Source organism: Carya illinoinensis, chromosome 1 (genome assembly GCF_018687715.1).
Source record: "Carya illinoinensis cultivar Pawnee chromosome 1, C.illinoinensisPawnee_v1, whole genome shotgun sequence".
NCBI lineage: Eukaryota > Viridiplantae > Streptophyta > Magnoliopsida > Fagales > Juglandaceae > Carya > Carya illinoinensis.
The window spans coordinates 48,560,569-48,579,589 of NC_056752.1; the positions used below are offsets into that span (position 1 = coordinate 48,560,569).

The window sequence follows — 19,021 nt, forward strand, 5'->3', positions numbered from 1 at the left end:
CCTCAAGTATACCCCTAATATGTAGTAACTTATTTAAACATAAAAAATACACTAACGATAACTTTGAGTGGTATACTTGAGAGGACTAATTAGCATTTTCCTTGTTTAAAAACCCCACTTGCTTCAATTGCTTTTATAGGAACGGTAAATGCGTAAAATAGGAGGAATTTCGTAGTTATAACCTGATTGCAATAGAGGCCCATCGGGTTACCAAGTTTCCAGGCAACCACAGAAAAACTATGCCACGCACATCCACAACGGCCCAAGTTACAAGCCCAAATATTGATCTTTTATGCAAAAATAAATGTAGGCCCAGTAACAACCACAGCGTCTTTAGCCGAATGTTCGTTTGTTTTCTTAATGCTTCGGCAGCAGATGATCAGAATTATTAACATCTCTAGTGAGTACCCACATCTATAGTTTTCAAATGAATCGAGCAAGCAAGCTACGATCAATGTCAATTCATGACAGGCCACCTAGCTAAAGATCTAATTTTAGGCACGATTTTTTCTTTAAGAATCTAAGCATGTCATTTCAACAATATGCAGCTAGACTTTCTCTACCAAAATAATGGCACCAAAGCTTCCCACAACTTCTGAAACGACAGGTACTGAATTTCATTTCCGATTATATACGCACGGATAAAATGAGCAGCAAGTAGCTGGCAACAAATATCATATATCACGAATGCACAGTGAATTTCTCTTTCCGCAAAGTATAAATGCAGGCCACCTAGCTAGCTAGCGTTGCGAGAGGCCTCACGTCACGCTCCTGTATATTTTTATATATGTATCTGTCTCATACAGCTTGCACATATATACCTCCAAATATCTTACTCTCAAGTACTGTCAGCACTAAGAGTTCCCAGTCACCAGAGACCAGTCATATTCTATTATTTGAGAAACGAAAGAGACCAGTCACCAAAGCCAGAGGTCCATTCCCTGCCCCTGTACCTGTACCCTGCTTACACTTCCTACCTATTTCCTACAGATAAATTACTGAGAATCTTCTCGGGATTCATGCATGCCCATCTTTTAATTACATGCGTCTCTTCTGAGTACACGTGTGTGTGAATGTGATACATAAACTAGGAAGGCAAGTTGTCATCGACCATTAATGCAGATAAAAAGGTTAAGAAAGACGGCATGTCGATCGATACGGGAAAAGGGACTAATGATGCGATTACCAAAGATTAAGATAATACCCGGTTGATAGTATTTGTAGTATGTATGTTCAACCCCAAATCTAAAAAGGGGTTTAGAGTACACCAATTCAGTCATAATCTATTGTTCCATCATTTCACTTTAGAAGTAGGTTTCACATTATGCTATAAACAAGAAATGTACAGTAAAAACTCCAGAAAAAAACACAAAAAGGCTTGTAAATTCAAAATTTGTCGTTGCATTGGCCCCCACAGCTCACTCTACGGGTCCCGCATTCCACCCACCTTTAATTTTTTTACTTTTTTAAGCTCTGTCGTTCTGGGTTCTCTTTAACTTTATCTACAAAATTTTTATATATAATCATTTTTCTTTTTTATTTTATAAATTTTATTGATATAATTAATTATGTATTAAAAAATTGATCTAAATTAAGAAATGTATAGAAAGTAGTGATTATAGGTAAGATTATTCCTATGTCTATCATGCCATATTTGCGGCATATATTTCGGTGCATGAACCTCTTTATTTTATTTTTCTTTTCTGTTTTGTTCAGTTGGTGAATTCGGTAACATTTTTAGGTTACTTTTACTAGGCGGTAAATATCGGGTAAGAATCCCAAACAGATCTTATAGATTTTTTTGCCGATGTTAGAGCACTAGCATTAGTTTTTTTATACACATATTTAAAATTATAATTTTTAAAAATTAATTTTGAATATAAAAAAAAATTTCATATTAAATTATATATTTTTAAACCAAATAATAATAAAATATTTTTATTTATTTTTATTTTTTTAAAAATGATTATTTTTATATATTTTATAATTAACACAATGTACTCAAACATACAAATTCTATATATCTAAATATTATTAATTTTATATATCAAAATGACTACTTTTATCCATAAATATTAATATATACTAAAAAAAAATTTTGTATCATTAACTCAATATATCAAAATCATATTAGTATAAATTTCACAAAATTGATTTTAATGAATAGGAAAGAGAAAAAATAGTAAAATAATATTTAAAAAGTGAATTGTGGTTTTTCAAACTTGAATAAATACTATTTATAGTTATGTAAAATTTTGAAGATATATAATCTAATATAGATTAATTTAAAAAGATATTATGTAAATATAAAGATGAATATGAAGATAAATAAATCAATGGCAATGCTCTCGCGTTTCATTCTTCATTTCTCTACAGAGTTGCCATTTTACCTTTTAAGTACTCCTGAATACACAGTTAAATTAAACACGAGACATATATGGTGACGGTCTGACGGAGCGGTGAGATCAGGACAGGCCGGATGTATCTAAAAGCAAAGGGCCGCTGGTTACGTTTTCTTACGAGGGTGTTTGGATCTGGGGATTTTACGTGTGTTGAGAAAAAAAAAATGTCAATGACTGGATCAATTACTTGGAGTCCAAAGTTTCTTTTATACATACATATATATATATATATAAGTAATGTATATACTGTTGTAAAATTATAAACATCCTGTACGCATTTTAAAAAAAGTGAAATTATTATTAAAATCCTTTTATCTTTTTTTTATATATCACTCGTATTTATTAGTTTGTCAATATATATATATATCATATGCGGAATGACATGACTATCCAACTTGAACACGTTCTCCTGTATGCCGGCTTTGCATGCTTTGTGGATGGATAAATCTTTCTCTTCTTTTCTTCTAGAAACAGTTTATCTTTGGAACGACAAGTCCTATAAGTTGAGTTTAAAGGAAGCCAATAGGAAGATGACACATCAGCTAAGCACACAACTCATTTTTGGATAGCATCTCACCATGGAAAAATTCAAAAACTAAAACCCTCGACAACCCGTGTATTCTTTCCTCTTAGAACTTGCATCAACCCACTTCATACAGATTCAAACACACCCCGCCGCACGCCGTACAACTTCCGGTCCCAATGAAAGAGCTCCATATGAGACCGACGCAACCCACCATAGTCGCTTCGGACGGCAATAAGTGGAGTTTGTTTGAATGTGATTTTAACTTATGACTCTTTGAAACCTTTCATCAAACACCTTTCATGCGTCTCTTATTTCCATTCTTGATGCCATTCATAACTCCAACGAAGCCTTATTACATCACAATACTCACAGCATCAATTACAATAGGCTTCAATCAAAATCATAAACGCAGCTTCAAACAAACAACTCCAAATTCTTGAACTGGAAATTAATTTTTCAAAACAATGACTACGACGACTTACAATGGAGAGAGAGAGAGGGGCGCCCCGGGGGAAGTGGGGGGGGGGGGGTAGAACTCTGCAAATCAACCTGTGTAATTTTTTTTCTTCCTTTGAGTCCCGGTCTATCATTGGGTTCATGTGGAGTCCACATGGTAGGCTACCACTCGACGCTGTTTATAAAAGAGTATTGGATGTGCCTACAGAAAGATTTCTTTAGAAAGATTAACTCTTCTTTCTAAATTCTAATCATCATTTTCTTTAATTAAATATGTTATTACTCTTTCGATAGTTTTGAGTTTATTATATTAAAAATATGAGAAAAGCTTGGGGCCGGATGGTTGTGAAAAATATTTTCCCACTGGAAAATTATAAACAACCACGTAGGCACTCTAGAAGAATCAGAGACGAGCCCGCATGCACCCGAAATCTCCGTCTCCTTCTTCGAATCAGTCTCCCTCCCCCATCTACACTCAAATCTGAAAGCCCTAATCTCCATCTCCTTCTTCGAATCAGTCTCCCAAACCAAAACCCAATCAGCAGCCACCTCAATTTGTACAAATTGTTGATCAAGAATGAAAACACAAAGGGTAAGGACAGGGAAAAGCCCAAGAGCTTCGATGAGTTCCTGTTGCGTAATTCGTCGTGTAATAGTAGGGATTTTGGCGGCTTGGCCGGGTTCTAGGGTTTCGATTTGGACAGCGGCGAGAGGAAATGCCATCTGCTGCCTCTGCCATCGACTTTGTCCAGGAACGATCATATCCATGGGGTTGGGATCCGGGTCGGGTTCGGTTTCAAGTGTGAGCTCCTCTGAGGATCAGTCGGTTGCTTAGGAAAATGGTCAATTCAGTAATTTTAGGTTAGTTTTGGGGGCGTTGATTTCTAGGAATTTTTGGAGCTTTGGATGGTTAGGTTTTTCGTTGTATTTGAATGTTTAATTTTAGGCATTTGATTCGTTAAATTGACCGTCTCTGGTGTATTAATGATATATTTACTTCGATTGTTTCGAGTAATTTAGCAACTTTAATTCGATTGAGTTTTGGTTGCTTTGCATATTGGGGGTTTTTTCTGGTTTGCGAAATAAAAGGGGGCCTATGGGTTTGAGTGTAGGTAGGAGAGGGAGACTGATTCGAAGAAGGAGAGAGAGTTTTGGTGGTTGTGGGCTTATCTCTGATTCTTCTGGAATGCCTTCATGACTGTTTGTTATTAGTTGGTGGGAAAATATTTTTTACACCCATCCAACACCAAGCTTCTCTAAAAATATGCGTAGAAGGGATGCATTTACTAGGTAGGTGTACTATACAACGCTCTTTGGAAGCTGCTCAACGTGCTGCATGCATGATGCACAAAAGTGGCAAGCAATAAATCACAGGCCACGCGAGTCTTCTTCCATTTTGGTAGATCTAGAGCAGCTGAGGGTGAAATTACAGTAATATTCAAATATTAGTAAATTAATGCTTGATAGCCAAAGAACGTGGCCATATTCGTTTGATGGCTAAAATATTTTACAAAGTATATATAAAAACTAGTTAGAAATGGGAAGAAATGAGGCTTGACTGCCTTTGTAAATCGCGAATTCAACCAAGGTTAGGTGATTCGCCGTGGTCTGTTCTTCTTTTTTTTTTTTCCCTGCGGTCAAATCAAATGAACAACCTGATCTTTACCCGTGTCAACTCATATGCATCGACTGGTTAATCGCGCATTGATTGATCTGCCGGTGCTTGGACTCCAATTGCATTAGAGAAATACTTTTTGAATTCTGCAAATGAAGTCGGCGGTAAAAAAATAAATTAATATGAAATAAAAAAAAAATTTATTTTATAATTTTTTTTAATCATATAGATTTCCTGAATATAAAAAAATTAACAGTCAAATACTTCTCATAATTTGAAAGAGCAGTGATGGCGTCCCGGCCATCTTTGACCGAGGGCATGGTCGCTAAAATAAAGTTAATTTTTTTTGTTAAATATATTTAAAATCATTTTTTGAATCATTAAATAAAAAATTAAACAGAAATTAAAAAATATAAACAATCAAAATAAGAGGACAAATTCAAATGACATATTATCATTTTCTTAATTTGAATTGTTGTTGGAATTTGATCATATCAAGTAAGATAAATTTTACATCATTTATTCGTTATTTAATATTGTCCAAAATATCTATACAAATAATAATAACTAATATAAAACTTATGCCTAGTTTGAATTTAAATATAAGATGAGATGAAATAAAATTATTTTAAATAAAATATAAAAATTAAATAAATTATTATTAAAATATTATTATTATTTTAGAATTTAAAAAAATTGAATTAAATTTAAAAAAATTAAATTATTTATTATATTTTATGTAAAAATTTAAAAAATTATAATGATGAGATGTTTTGAAATACTTTTCAAATTCAAATGGGCCTTACTTTATACTTTTATCCTTCTCCCAATTAAAATTTTTAAATTTGAACAAAAATTTGATAGAATCTTGATTCTAGTTTTAAAAAGTTCCCTGCTCGAATTTCAGAGTCTCAATTAGAAAAAGGAAATAAATATGTCAAGTGATCGTACAATATTTATTATTATATTTTTAATATTTTTTTATTACATTAAATAATCAATAAATATCATGCAATCAGTATTGGTTTATTTTTCTCTCACTTGATAACATATCGTAATATGTTTCAAAAAAGAAAAAAAAATCGTAATAACTCAAAAAAAAAAAAAGATGATAATATGTATATCCGCGATAAAAAAAAGAAATATATATATATATATATATTTAACGGTAAAACATAAAAAGTCTTGTTATAGATGATAATATGGTCTGATCGAACCATCAAAAAATGAGTGAACACATTTTCAATTACAAGTATAATTAATGATATAGGTCTAATTATACTGTAGTCGGGGCTTAGATTCATAGTACATAAGATGGGAAGGCAGTGGGCACGACAAAGATGTCGTTGAATGAGACGTGCACTTAACTATTGTAAAAAGAGTAATTTTCTTTCCGTGTTTCTTAAATTAATCTGAAAAAAATACAATTTTTAAAATAGAAATTGCAAATGTTAATCGTCCTACAAAATTAGTCATACTCAATTCTCATGATTTTATATAATTTATTTTTAATTAATTTTTTAAAGTTTGATAAGATATCAGGAATGATATTTTTAGTCTTTAAGTTTTGTATTTAAAATATATATATATATATAAAGATTATTTATTGAAATTTGGAATCCTTTTTTTTTTTTCTAATAAAATATATGAAAATTTGTACGTACTAAAATCTTATATAATATTAGTAAGTATCATATAATTATTTTTAAAAAATAAATAAATATAAAATTAATATAAAAAATATTAATTTTTAATAATAAATTTTATTTTTTAAACGATTATACGACATTTAAGGTGGCTAATTTCAAACGGGCCGTACCGTAGACCTTTTTATCCGAATGTTAGAACCTGATTCGAAAGAGACACTACTGTTGTACCGTGTGTCTATGTGACACAACCGTAAATTCAATCTCAAGCCAGGGGCATTAACGTCAAATAACTCGCCATTGGAAACTCCACCACTCCTGACTCCTCCAACCCCATCACCAGTTGCTCCAAAATATACATACCGCTCCCAAATCATTTCTTCTCTGAGAAACTATAGAAAACCCCATTAGTGAAACAAAATTTTATTTTCGTTCTTTCTGAGAATAGGGAAAAAGTGAGGGAAAAGAAACTACGATGTGTGGAGGGGCTATCATCTCCGACTATATCCCGCCAAACAGATCGCGGAGGCTCACGGCGGACTACTTATGGCCCAATCTCAAGAAACCCATTTCAGGGAAGCGATTCTCGAAGCCTCTCTTCAAGAATGACAACGACAATTTCGAGGCCGATTTTCAGGATTTCAAGGATGATGTTTCCGATGTAGATGACGATGTTGAGGTCCTCGTGCTCGATGGCAAGTCCTTCGCTTTCTCTGCTGCTCGTGACCCTGGTATCATCCCTATCCTGCTGGTGTCTTGGGTTATGATTTAACCGATCAAATTTAATGTACCTTTCTTAGTAATTGTTTTCATGTTATTTCCTTAATTCTTATTTAATATAAAAGTTGTTTAAAGTAGATATCAATGTTAGGTACATATTCCGCAAACAAATTATACACTTATTAGTTATTTCAAGTTTTATATGATTGCTCTTCATGTTATATGAAGTCTAAGAAAGCATTTTTTAGTAAACTTTTGTTTCCTCATATGAATCTTCCCTTTGTGATTTCGCAGCTAATTTTTTAGAGATCCATTTTTTTTATAAATAAATTTCGTATTTTTTGGTGTTATTTATCAATTCAGTTTTTCAATTTATGTCGAAGAATATCCTCTGGTTGTTTTGGTTGATGTAGGAGGGTTCCTGTTTATTCTCATCATTTGTTGTTTTTGGGTGTTTTGACCGTGTAATTTCACTAATATGCAGAAATACCGATCCAAAAATAAAAAAATAAAAAAATCACTGATACGCAGAAATAACACAGATTTATGGTTTTGTAGCCCATTTCTACAAATCCTGTATTTCTTACTAATTTTTGGGTAATTAGCGTAATTATGTTTCGTGGTGGAAAAAAGGAGTTATCTCTTGTCGATCTATTAAATATCAATCCTTTTCCCCTTTAGAAAAAGCAAATGAACATCAAATATGTGGTTTTTATTTTTTTATTTTCTACTTTCGAAGCTGACAATTCCCCCCACCTTTCTAAAAAAACGAGAAGAAAAGAAAAAAAAAAAAACGAACTTCCGTCTGTTGCTAGATTTTGTCTCGGCCGGGGAAAAATAACTTCCCTTTTATGATTTGATAATTCAACTTTACGGTGAAAATCTTATGGAGTTTTCTTTTTCTTTTCTTCTTTTTGTACAAGTTGGGTATCAAATCTGGAGTCGTTGCTTGTTTAATTACTGATTTTTTAATAGAAGGTTATATGCTTGTTCTATCCTCTGATTATCAAACAACGAATCAAGGTTATGTATTCCAAATTTTCAGCCACTAGTTACTAACTTGTCCTGCTGCTGTTTTGGCTGATCTATTACATCGATCATGTTTGTTATAATTTTTTATTTGTATTTGTTGATGAGTTATATTGGATGAAATGAAAACATCGAGGCTTTATTTCCATCAATAAGTCAGTTGCTAATAAAAATTAAAATGATATAGGATCTATTGGTGGTTTGGTAATTTAATTGAAACTGACATGCACAAAGTATTTATTCAAATTCCACTGATAGGTTGATTTTTTATTTTCCATGTTGATTTTTCTGCTCCTGCTTGATTATCTTGGCTGAAGTTGCTTTATATTGCCTGGTTCATAGATAGTTAAATGTTGTTGAGCTCTCTCTCTCTCTCTCTCACACACACACACACACACACACACACACACACAAAACTGTGATGTCAATTTTTTTTTTTTAATTGGTATGACTGGAATTTATCTTAATTTCCACTTTGGTGGCTGATGAAGTCTTCGTTTATTTGTTCATGCTTTTGAACAACTAATTAATTTGTGGAAGTCACTGGGCAGTCTGAGCAACTGTCTTAGGATGTGCATGGGTTGTCTCAGTATCTTATTGTGCATTATGGGAGTTTCCCTGCTAGACTTTTTAATATGTACTTTTTCATGATATCTCTGTATAATTATGTGTGGTCATTTAAGGATCCAAGGCTATAAAATCTGTGGAACTGAATGGGCAAGCCGAGAAATCTGCGAAGAGAAAGAGGAAGAATCAGTATAGGGGAATCCGGCAGCGCCCATGGGGTAAGTGGGCTGCTGAGATCCGAGATCCAAGGAAAGGTGTCCGTGTGTGGCTTGGAACTTTTAACACTGCAGAGGAAGCTGCAAGAGCATATGATGCCGAGGCACGGAAAATTCGTGGCAAGAAAGCTAAGGTGAATTTCCCTGATAATGCTACCCGTACGTCTGCAAAGCGTTCAGTGAAGGAAAATCTGCTGAAGCCACTTCCCAAGGCAAACCTGCACTCTGTGCAGCCCAACCTGAATCAAAATTTTGATTCCATGAACAACTCTGATCAGGACTACACCATGGGATTGATGGAAGAAAAACCTTTTACCAACCAGTATGGATATTTGGACCCCATTCCTCTCGATGGGGATGTTGGACCCAAATCCTTTGTTTCCTCTGGCGGCACTACCCCCACGTACTTCAATTCAGATCAGGGGAGTAATACATTTGATTATTCTGACTTTGCATGGGGTGAACAGGGCCCTAAGACGCCAGAGATCTCGTCCGTTCTTTCAGTTAATGTAGAAGGGGGCGAATCTCAGTTTCTGGAGGATGCTAGTCCAAGGAAGAAACTGAAGGTTGACTCTGAAAATGTTGCGTCTGTTGAAAATAACACTGCAAAAACAGTTGTGGAGCTCTCTGCTTTGGAGTCCCAGATAAATTATCAGTTGCCGTACCTGGAGGGAATGTGGGATGACTCGATTGAGACATTGTTTAGCGGAGATACAACTCAGGATGTTGGGAACCCGATGGATCTTTGGGGCTTCGAGGAAGACTCAGTTATGGTTGGGGGAGATTTCTAAGCAAACCACTCCCATGCTTGCTAGTATGTAAATAAAAATAAAATCAGTAAGTTTCGTCCTTGTACCCTCTTATGTTTTGTCTCATTTTTTCGTTTCCTTTCAACTTCTTGGGGGTTTTTTCCCCCAAAAAAAAAAAAAAAATTCTCGATATCAATCTCACTGCTTACAGGAATGATGTCATCTGTGTGATGGAGTACGATCAAAGTTTGAAGCTGCTCGAGGCTTTTATGGAGTTTACAGGTGCTTAGGTTCCTTTGAAGACATTGAATTTGGGATCGATCTTTGTATCAATGACGCATGGTCTGTGATAAGATTCTAAAACATTATAAATGTCAACTTTGGTGTTTGTTTGCATCTTATTTCTTTTACGAGGGACCCTCAATTTTTGGATTGCTAATTTGGTTTGTTTGGTGTGGTAGATTTCCTACAGCTTTTAATGGTTGTTTGCAGTTTTTGCTCACTCTGTTGGGGACTTTACTCTTTGCAGCTTTTAATGCTAGTTGGGCTACCATGAGAGTCCCTTTAGCCTGTCCGAAAAGTGTCAGCAAATTTTGAGATGCAAATTATGAGATAAAAAGGACACAAGGCTCCGTTTAGCTGATAAGAGTATCTCAATCTTCTATAAATAATAGTGAAACGGTAATGTAGTAGAATGAGAAGGTGCGAGAACAATTGAGTTCTCAAACACAGCCTAACGTAAGATTGATTTTTGAAAAGATTTTAAAGGATTTGGGGGTTTTGTTTTGGAAGAATGAATCCATTTAAGTAATTTTTAAGATTGGAGAAATGTTCTGACGCAGAATTATCAAAGACAATACCGTTCTCTGTATGCAGCTTGAACATATTGATACAAGTATCGATTATTTGTCGCTTTATTCAGTATCATGAGACATGAGGTGATCCGGGTATTACGTCGTGATTTTCTTTGTTTTCATCATTATGATTTTTTGCACAATGGGGACAAAAAGCCAGCCATGACTATGAGCCGTCATCGTCAAGGCATTGGAGATTGGGCCTGGCCACTCCCTCCCACCTAAAAAAAATTTCATATGGGCATCTGCCGTGCTTAATTTTAGGCTTTCATTTAGCCATCTGCTGTGCTTAATCTGAATTCATCTTATTTAATTATTATAAATTTTTTAATTTTTAATATAAAATATAATAAATAATTTAATTTTTTAAAACTTTAAAATAATAATCATCCTAACTTAACCAACTATCCAAACCAGCCCTAATCTTGCTTGCAAAAATTGAGGTCGGATGCAACTGCAGGTCAAACTTGGCCAGCCAGTCTCCCTCTTCCTCCGGTTCAAAACGGCCAATTTGAATTTTAAATTCATCTCAAATTTTTTTATTTAATTATTATAATTTTTTTAAATTTTAATATAAAATATAATAAATAATTTAATTTTTTTAAATTTTAAAATAATAATAATATTAAAAAATAATATTTTATTTAATTTTTAACTTTTATTTCAATTCAATTTAATCTAAATCAACGTCCCAACGCATCCTAAGGAAAATATAAACCGAGGGAGGCATCTCTGGGGTCATAAATGTATACTTTCAAGGAAGATGTACTCTGAGCTCATGTAGTGTTAGCAGTAGAAGTATTATAGGGACAGCAAAAATAAGGAAAGTGATAGTTGTAATGGTGCTTGTGTAAGTATCATGAATTAATATGAGATTTATATGAAAAAAAATTAATTTTTTAATATAAATTTTATTTTTTTTTTAAAAATAATTACGCTTTATATATTTCGTAACTGTATCTAATAGTATTCTAAAAAGAAACACGCACAGTACATGACATAAGAAAACGTGTTTAGTGAGGAACAACCATGATTGTTAGCCACAAAAGGTTGTCAGGACTAGGAGTAGGGTGCACTGGCACCATCCACCCGCCCCCCGTCTAGCCCACGGCCTATCATATTCCCCAATCACATGTATTTTGTGGCAAAGGTTTAGAGCCGTTGCACCGAGCTTGCCGGGGGTGGCAAAATGAATCTTAATCATTTAGCACGCAGGCGATCCAGCCATCACAAAACGATAATATAAATTTTCTTTCTCCATTCGGAAGGTGTGAAGTAGTACTCGTCGTTTCTTCTGAAGATGATGCTCTGAAATTTGGTCACGAAGAAGTTATGTTAGAGATATTATTAAATTATGAAATTAATTTAATTTTAATTTATAATTATCAAATAATTTTTTAGAAATCACTTCATTATTCAACATCTTACATATTTTAATTTAATTTAATTTAATTTTTCTTAAATTAATTGACTTGTTCTGTTATTATCCATACATCACATACTTACTGTATGGAAAAAGAAAGAAATCAAAAGATGTATGGTGTGTATAATGATAAGTAAAATTATTTTTAATTTTTATTACGTTAAAAATACTTATTATTTTATCTCTAATTTATATATTTTGGAATTAATATTTTATATTTAATAACAATTAAGAATAATATAAATGTATCATTTTTTTTCCTCCTTATCTATTTCCATATTATTTTTCATTTTATTTTATATTTTCTATCAGAAAAAAGGGAGGCATGTCATGACCAGTCACCTACTTTGACAATAATGTCCAAGAGCCAAACAAATCCACGAGAATTAACGCTTTTGCCATATTTAGGATTACAAATGAACTCACTATACTTTTTTGTGAATTTAATGATCATGAGCCAATTCAACTTCTTTCAGGTTGCTATTTCTTTCGTCTGACGTTATGGTCATCTGGCTTTTGGGTTTGGCTACATTAACTACAGTCTCTAGTCTTCCTCTCGCCTCTACTACTTTTCCTTTCTTTGTTTTCACGTTTTAATGTCGTTTCTATTTCTTTCAGGTTGCCTTATACTGCGATATAACACTATGACAACCGAGGGCTTAGATTTAAAGATCGAAGTTTACATCACATCACATCAAAAGGTCGGTTGTTCGAAATCATTTCGATCGGACGTATTACTACTATATTCCTCATAATATTTCTTTGGACAATGCTAGGCATCCGGAATTCCGTTAACTTATCTCGTTAATTTTTTTTTTTTTAAATTTTTTTTATAGAAAGATTAAAAAAATTATATTTAATTATATTATGAATTTTATTCATTTTTTTAAAATATTTAAAAATGTTAAAAAAATGATATGAAAAAAAAAACACTTTTAAATATTTCTTTTAAATCATTTTTTTAACACTTTTAAATATTTTGAAAAAATAAATAAAATTCACAATATAATTAAACAATATTTTTTTAATTTTTCTGTGAAAAAAAATTTTAATAAAAAAAAAATGAGCGGGACAAATGAACAAAACCCCCCAGCGGATCCCTATCATTTCCCTATTTCTTTCCTTTCGTTTGGGCAGAATGAGAAGTTCACACGCACACCCACACGGACAGACAGAATAGTAGGGTTTTCCTTTTCAGGCTCCTCTCCAAAATTGATCTTCGTGAACTGCGCATTAACTTTCTACGCATAAAGATAGCTAGCTCAGATAGGCAAGTCACATTGTGGTCAATTCTGATACCAAAGGCATATATAGTGTATTTATATATAATGGCTCTTAAAGTTTTAATGTCAATTGTCAAATCCTACTATGGATACAAAACTTCCCTCATCTTCTTGCACTTTCCACTGCGTTACTGTTGGACTGTAATTATTAGAGTGATCACTTTTGAGCAATGGGATTGGAAGCCCAAACCCACCTCATATTTTCACCAAATTTGTATATATGCCACTGGATGTGATGTCATTATAACCTTATATATATATATATATATATATATATATATATATGTATGTATGTACAATATCACCTCCATGCGTTTCTTACAGTGATTTTCAATGGAGGATACGGCTTGCGGATCGAGTTGTGATTTCTCTCAAAGGAGACCTAAAAGGAGCAATGGAAGTCTGATCTGTTGCCTGCATGCCTTGATTAATTAATTATGTCCCACATTTAACTTCTTCATATTTCGTTTAGCACCAATTCATTTTAAAAAAATGGGAGTATGATAATTAAGGCAGAGGATGAAATGATTTACAATAAGCCGACAACCCCTCAGCTAGCCAAAAAAAATCAAAAGATGATCACTGGAAACCAGAAAACCATCCCTATCCGCCATTAAGGATCTTCTGGCCGAATAACACCACCCATGGTTCTTAATTAGGGATTAATATTGGGTCCATATATGGTTGAGAGTTCAGATACCTTCAACTACTAGCTAGGGCCGATGTCTCTAAACAAAGTTTTAATAACTTCGAACGGGGATACACGCATGCAAGGTACGTACGTAGCAGTAGCATGAACAGTAACATCTTTTTAATTGTGCCCTTTTGGTGCCGCCCAGCTAGCTTTCTTTTTCTAAATATTTATAGTGCCTTTAGATTGAACAAACATCTCATGACTAGATGTTTACTTACCTGAGTTTTTGGCCGTGTGGGAAAAGTTTGTCCTTTTTATTGAAAGCTTTTTTGAGTTTTTCAAGTGCATGCTCATGCCCTGAATGAACTATAACAAAGATATTAAATATATATATATATATATATATATATAATATATTTCAGGCATCATGTCAGTGAAAAAATTATTTTTAGAAATAATATTTATAATAGTAAAATGTATAAGTATCACACAAATTTTTAAAAAAATAATAAATAAATACGATACTTAAAATATTTTTTAAATTTTTTAAAAAAATTACGTGATATTTATGCATTTCACGACTATATTTAATATTTTTCTTTCGATATATATACTGATCTGTACGTAGATGGAATACGAGAGTCATGCAATCAATTAGGATCTCGATGAATATCGCGGTACCGAAAGTTTAATTAAAAAACAACCAAAGCTATCTGATGAACTGTACGTCCCTAATTTTCAGTCATGCAGTCATCGATTATGCGAGGGACAATTATGATTTCGATCGTAACCATATAATAGATATATTATTTTCTAATTTCACCGTCTCCAGTCGATTAGGTCAAGAAGGAACTCGAGTTTTTTTAGTCTGTGGCTCATGATTCTTCAAACAGTACTCAAATCATTACATAAAAGTCCGACCAGATTATAATGTATGGTCATTTCCAATTTCGTGCATGACAGTTTGTATTAATTAGTTGTCGTATACTGTCTTTCTAATAAGGTGTTTGATAATTGTCATGTTGACTCGTATACGTTATAAATTAATTTGGATTGATCAATGTAATAGCATATCAATTAATCCCGACAAGCTGTGAGAAGATAACATTTTGAACGCTAATAATACATGTATATATTTCTTTTTTATATCTATTCTTATAATTATATTTTAAATTAAAGATATTTATGTCTAATTTGAATTCAAATTATATAAGAAATTAGAAAAAATTAGTATTTTTATGAAGTAGAATTACATATTAATTCATTGTACGTAAAATGAGTTATAAAATAATTATATCATATTTGAATTGCGTATTTTATTTACGTGAAATTCCTAATATTTTTTATTCTACCGCTACAAGTTCAATAATTCCATGCTCCCCATGTGTTGGGATACTATTCATTGTTACATAAAAATTTTATTTACAATAATTTTTATATATTTTTTTATACATTCTACTAATATAATTGATTGTATTATTTTTTTAATATAAAATTATAATTATTTTAATCAAACATATTAATAAAATGTATAAAAAATATTAAAAAAATAATTGCATATGACATAACCTATTTATAAGGGTTTGTATTGAAGTAGAAGCAATTCGATAATTAGTACTAAAATAATCATTCTTCTGATGTCAAATAGATCTCTATACCCCATATATTTCTGAGCAAATCATTATTTCAGTGCAACTTTGACACGTTTCAAAACCCGCCATCGTCTGAACTGGTTTCAAAACAATCCTTTCCAGTATTTTAAATCGTCAATTTGTAGCTGAATATCTATATTTTGCTGTTTTCGGACTAAAAACGAGCGTTGAATTTTGAGCCAAAAATATATATATTTGCAAGTTGATGTTTTCAAGGTATACAAATAATTTTGTATTCAAATCAATTTGACTAACCGTCTAAGAAATTTATAAAGAAATGCACGTTTAGTTTGCAGCTTGATCCGAGCATCATGTCAGATTTCGAATCACGCTGACTGCTCCAAAAAATATTGCAGAATTAGGATCCATAGGCAACAATTGTTTTTTGTCATATATAGACAAAGATAATAACAAGCTAGCTAGGTTTGTCATATATTACCCACACAATATTCTAGGAGAATTAATGAAACTAAATGCTAAGGAAACTCAGCCATGGCAAGGCCAAGCTCTGTCTTCTTCATTTTGTTTCTTCATGCAGTCCTCAATATCTCAACCAGTTCTTGCGGAAGTAGATCCAAGCATCCAACAAAACACCACGTTCATGTTCATGCGCGCAGCCTTTTCATATTCGGAGACTCTTTCTTAGATGCTGGCAACAACAATTACATCAACACCACAACCCTCGACCAAGCAAATTTCTGGCCTTATGGAGAGACTTTTTTCAAGTTCCCAACCGGGCGGTTCTCTGATGGCCGTTTGGTATCAGATTTTATTGGTGAGATTTGCAAATCCTCCTAGAACATGTTTTTCTTGCTTGTATTAATCTGTTTTGGTCAACCAACAAATATTCTGTCTGTCTGTCGAAAGAATACTCTTCTTTTTTCTTGTCTTATATGTGACATGCTTCATTTGTAGCTGAATATGCAAAGCTATCATTGATTCCACCCTTTCTACAACCTGGGAATCCTCACTATCTCAACGGCGTGAATTTCGCTTCAGCTGGGGCGGGCGCTCTGGTTGAAACCTTTCAAGGGTCGGTACGTACATTTTTCACAAACCTGCTTTCCTAAATGGGATTTGCAGAAAACTTGATTCGCAGATTATTGTAGTTTATTTTAGTAATAACGAGTTTTTATTTATTTAATTTATTTACAAGGAGATTTTTCCATACATGTTAGTCAAAGCAGTTCTAAGGGCAGCCTTTCATGGGTGGTATACTACCTATGAGAGAGGCTGGCATAGATGTTGACTTAAATTTGTGGCAATGTAAGCTTTTTGCCTGAGCCTTTTTTAACTTTTCTCAGCACTTATAGTTTGGGCCACAAATTCTAAGTGCACTCCTGATTTGTCAAACGTCAAGTGAGGCCCAAAAGTTGATACTAGCTGTCCCAGTTTTTTACAGCTTCCATCTCGTAAATAATAATACTAGTGTGGACCCCTAATTTTTATTGTAAAAGCTAACATAAACAAACAGAGTTCCATTGTTAAAGCCATGAAAAAGGAATTCTTTGAATTTTCAAGTTATGGGTGAATACTATCAAGAGTTAGTTGCCTTAAAACTTTTCAGGTTGTTGATCTCAGAACACAGCTAAATTACTATAAAACGGTAGTGACTTGGTTGAGAAGGAAGCTAGGCAAAGTTGAAGCCAAAATGACATTATCAAGAGCTGTCTACTTGTTTAGCATTGGAAGCAATGATTATACCAGTCTTTTCTTAACCAATTCCACTCTACTTAACACATATTCCAAATCAGAGTATGTTGGAATTGTGATTGGTAATCTGACAACCATCATCAAAGTAAGCTCTCCTCCTCTTCTTCTTTTCCCTATGGTTCAATATTGAATAACTATATATTAACTTGATCATGTAGTGAGGAACTGTTTTTGGTTATGGTCATTTTTGGTAGGATATACATAAAAGAGGTGGTAGGAAATTTGGGTTCATCAATTTGCCTGCCTTGGGATGTCTTCCAGGCATCAGAATCATCAATCCAGATAACAAAGGTGGCTGCTTAGAAGAAGCTTCATTGTTGGCAAAATTACACAACCGAGCTCTGTACAACCTTCTCCGGGAATTGGAGAAGCAGTTGAAGGAGTTCAAATATTCAGTTTTCAACCTCAACATCCATCTTAGACAAAGAATGAATCATCCCTTAAAATATGGTATGTATTCACGTACGTACGCAGATGCTTCAGCTTTTCTCTTTCCTCTGGATCTATGAGGTGGTGATCAAATTTCATGGGCTTCAGCCCAGAACTTGAGTTACGTTGGGATTAGGTGGGCCTCTCTAATAGGTTTTGAAGCGGCCCAAGTCAGGCTGCCCTAGTCCTTTTATGATTGACCATAATGATCTCTCAGATTTAGGCATAGTGGACTCAAATTATATGTTGCTACCACAATAATAAATTAATATATAACAATAATACATTAGTATAGTATTAATGTAAAAGATTTTAGTATATTAGCTAACATTAAAAAATTGGTATTTTTAATTTTTAATTTTTATAGTTGTAATTGTTCTTACAACAAACTAGTTGTTTTCGTAGTGACTTCATGTAAGTCGTAGAATTTTAATTGTTATATATTTATACACAAGAAGAAGTTAATTGAAAATTTTGTTTTTGATGAAAGGATTCAAGGAAGGGAAAGGAGCATGCTGTGGAACAGGACAACTGAGAGGAGTGTACAGTTGTGGAGGAAAAAGACTGGTGAAGGAGTTCCAAGTCTGCGAGAATCCAAAAGAATATGTGTTTTGGGATTCTTACCATCTCACAGAAAGGGCCTACAAACAATTGGCAGATGAAATGTGGAGTGGGGAAAGCATCACCAACAGCATGGGTTCTTACAATCTGAGAGATCTATTCCAAAATCTCTAAAAGTCCTTTTCACCTTTCAAAATAATGCATCTTTATTGCTTGTAATCTTACAGAAAATTAGAGTAAATGAGAAAGAAGACATTGCTAGAAATTTTTTAGGCTAGCAACATTTAAGTCTGTCGGGTTTATTACGGCATTTTCCCCCTTTTGAGAAGACAATGGATAGTCTTGCTTTTGCGTATTGATGAGTGACAAGAATTTATATCATGCACTACATATAATGCTTTTTCCAAGGACCTGCCGTTTCACAAAAAATGAATTGAATCGGCTTGGCCTCCTCATGCATTATAAAAAAAACTGTTTAGTAAGTTATTTATTATCAAAATAATTATTTTTTTTTATCATAAATAAATATGTTTTGATCATAAATAAT

At 33.2% G+C, this 19,021-nt stretch overlaps 3 protein-coding genes across 3 annotated transcripts in view; all 3 read left to right on the top strand.

Moving 5' to 3' along the window:
* Positions 1-9,120, top strand: part of LOC122279825 (AT-rich interactive domain-containing protein 4-like) — a 28,984-nt gene extending 19,864 nt beyond the window's left edge. Inside the window, exon 16 of the transcript XR_006229682.1 lies at positions 8,756-9,120. The gene's annotated coding sequence lies outside the window, so the exon portion shown is untranslated. The remainder of the gene's footprint in view (positions 1-8,755) is intronic.
* On the top strand, positions 6,976-10,321 carry LOC122279853 (ethylene-responsive transcription factor RAP2-12-like). Its single transcript, XM_043090736.1, has 3 exons — positions 6,976-7,376; positions 9,078-10,013; positions 10,137-10,321. Exons 1-2 carry the CDS (start codon positions 7,121-7,123, stop codon positions 9,965-9,967), a joined length of 1,146 nt encoding a protein of 381 aa, XP_042946670.1. The 5' UTR covers positions 6,976-7,120; the 3' UTR covers positions 9,968-10,013; positions 10,137-10,321.
* Positions 10,322-16,164: 5,843 nt separating this feature from the next.
* On the top strand, positions 16,165-18,881 carry LOC122303214 (GDSL esterase/lipase 5-like). Its single transcript, XM_043114867.1, has 5 exons — positions 16,165-16,546; positions 16,687-16,808; positions 17,339-17,569; positions 17,679-17,934; positions 18,404-18,881. Exons 1-5 carry the CDS (start codon positions 16,264-16,266, stop codon positions 18,646-18,648), a joined length of 1,137 nt encoding a protein of 378 aa, XP_042970801.1. The 5' UTR covers positions 16,165-16,263; the 3' UTR covers positions 18,649-18,881.
* The last annotated feature ends 140 nt before the right edge of the window (positions 18,882-19,021 follow it).

Coding starts and splice junctions, on each gene's coding strand:
- LOC122279853 (XM_043090736.1), top strand. CDS start 7,121: ATGTGTGGAGGGGCTATCATCTCCGACTATATCCCGCCAAACAGATCG. Junction 7,377..9,077: donor CTCTGCTGCTCGTGACCCTG/GTATCATCCCTA, acceptor TGGTCATTTAAG/GATCCAAGGCTATAAAATCT.
- LOC122303214 (XM_043114867.1), top strand. CDS start 16,264: ATGGCAAGGCCAAGCTCTGTCTTCTTCATTTTGTTTCTTCATGCAGTC. Junction 16,809..17,338: donor TTGAAACCTTTCAAGGGTCG/GTACGTACATTT, acceptor AAAACTTTTCAG/GTTGTTGATCTCAGAACACA. Junction 17,570..17,678: donor ATCTGACAACCATCATCAAA/GTAAGCTCTCCT, acceptor CATTTTTGGTAG/GATATACATAAAAGAGGTGG.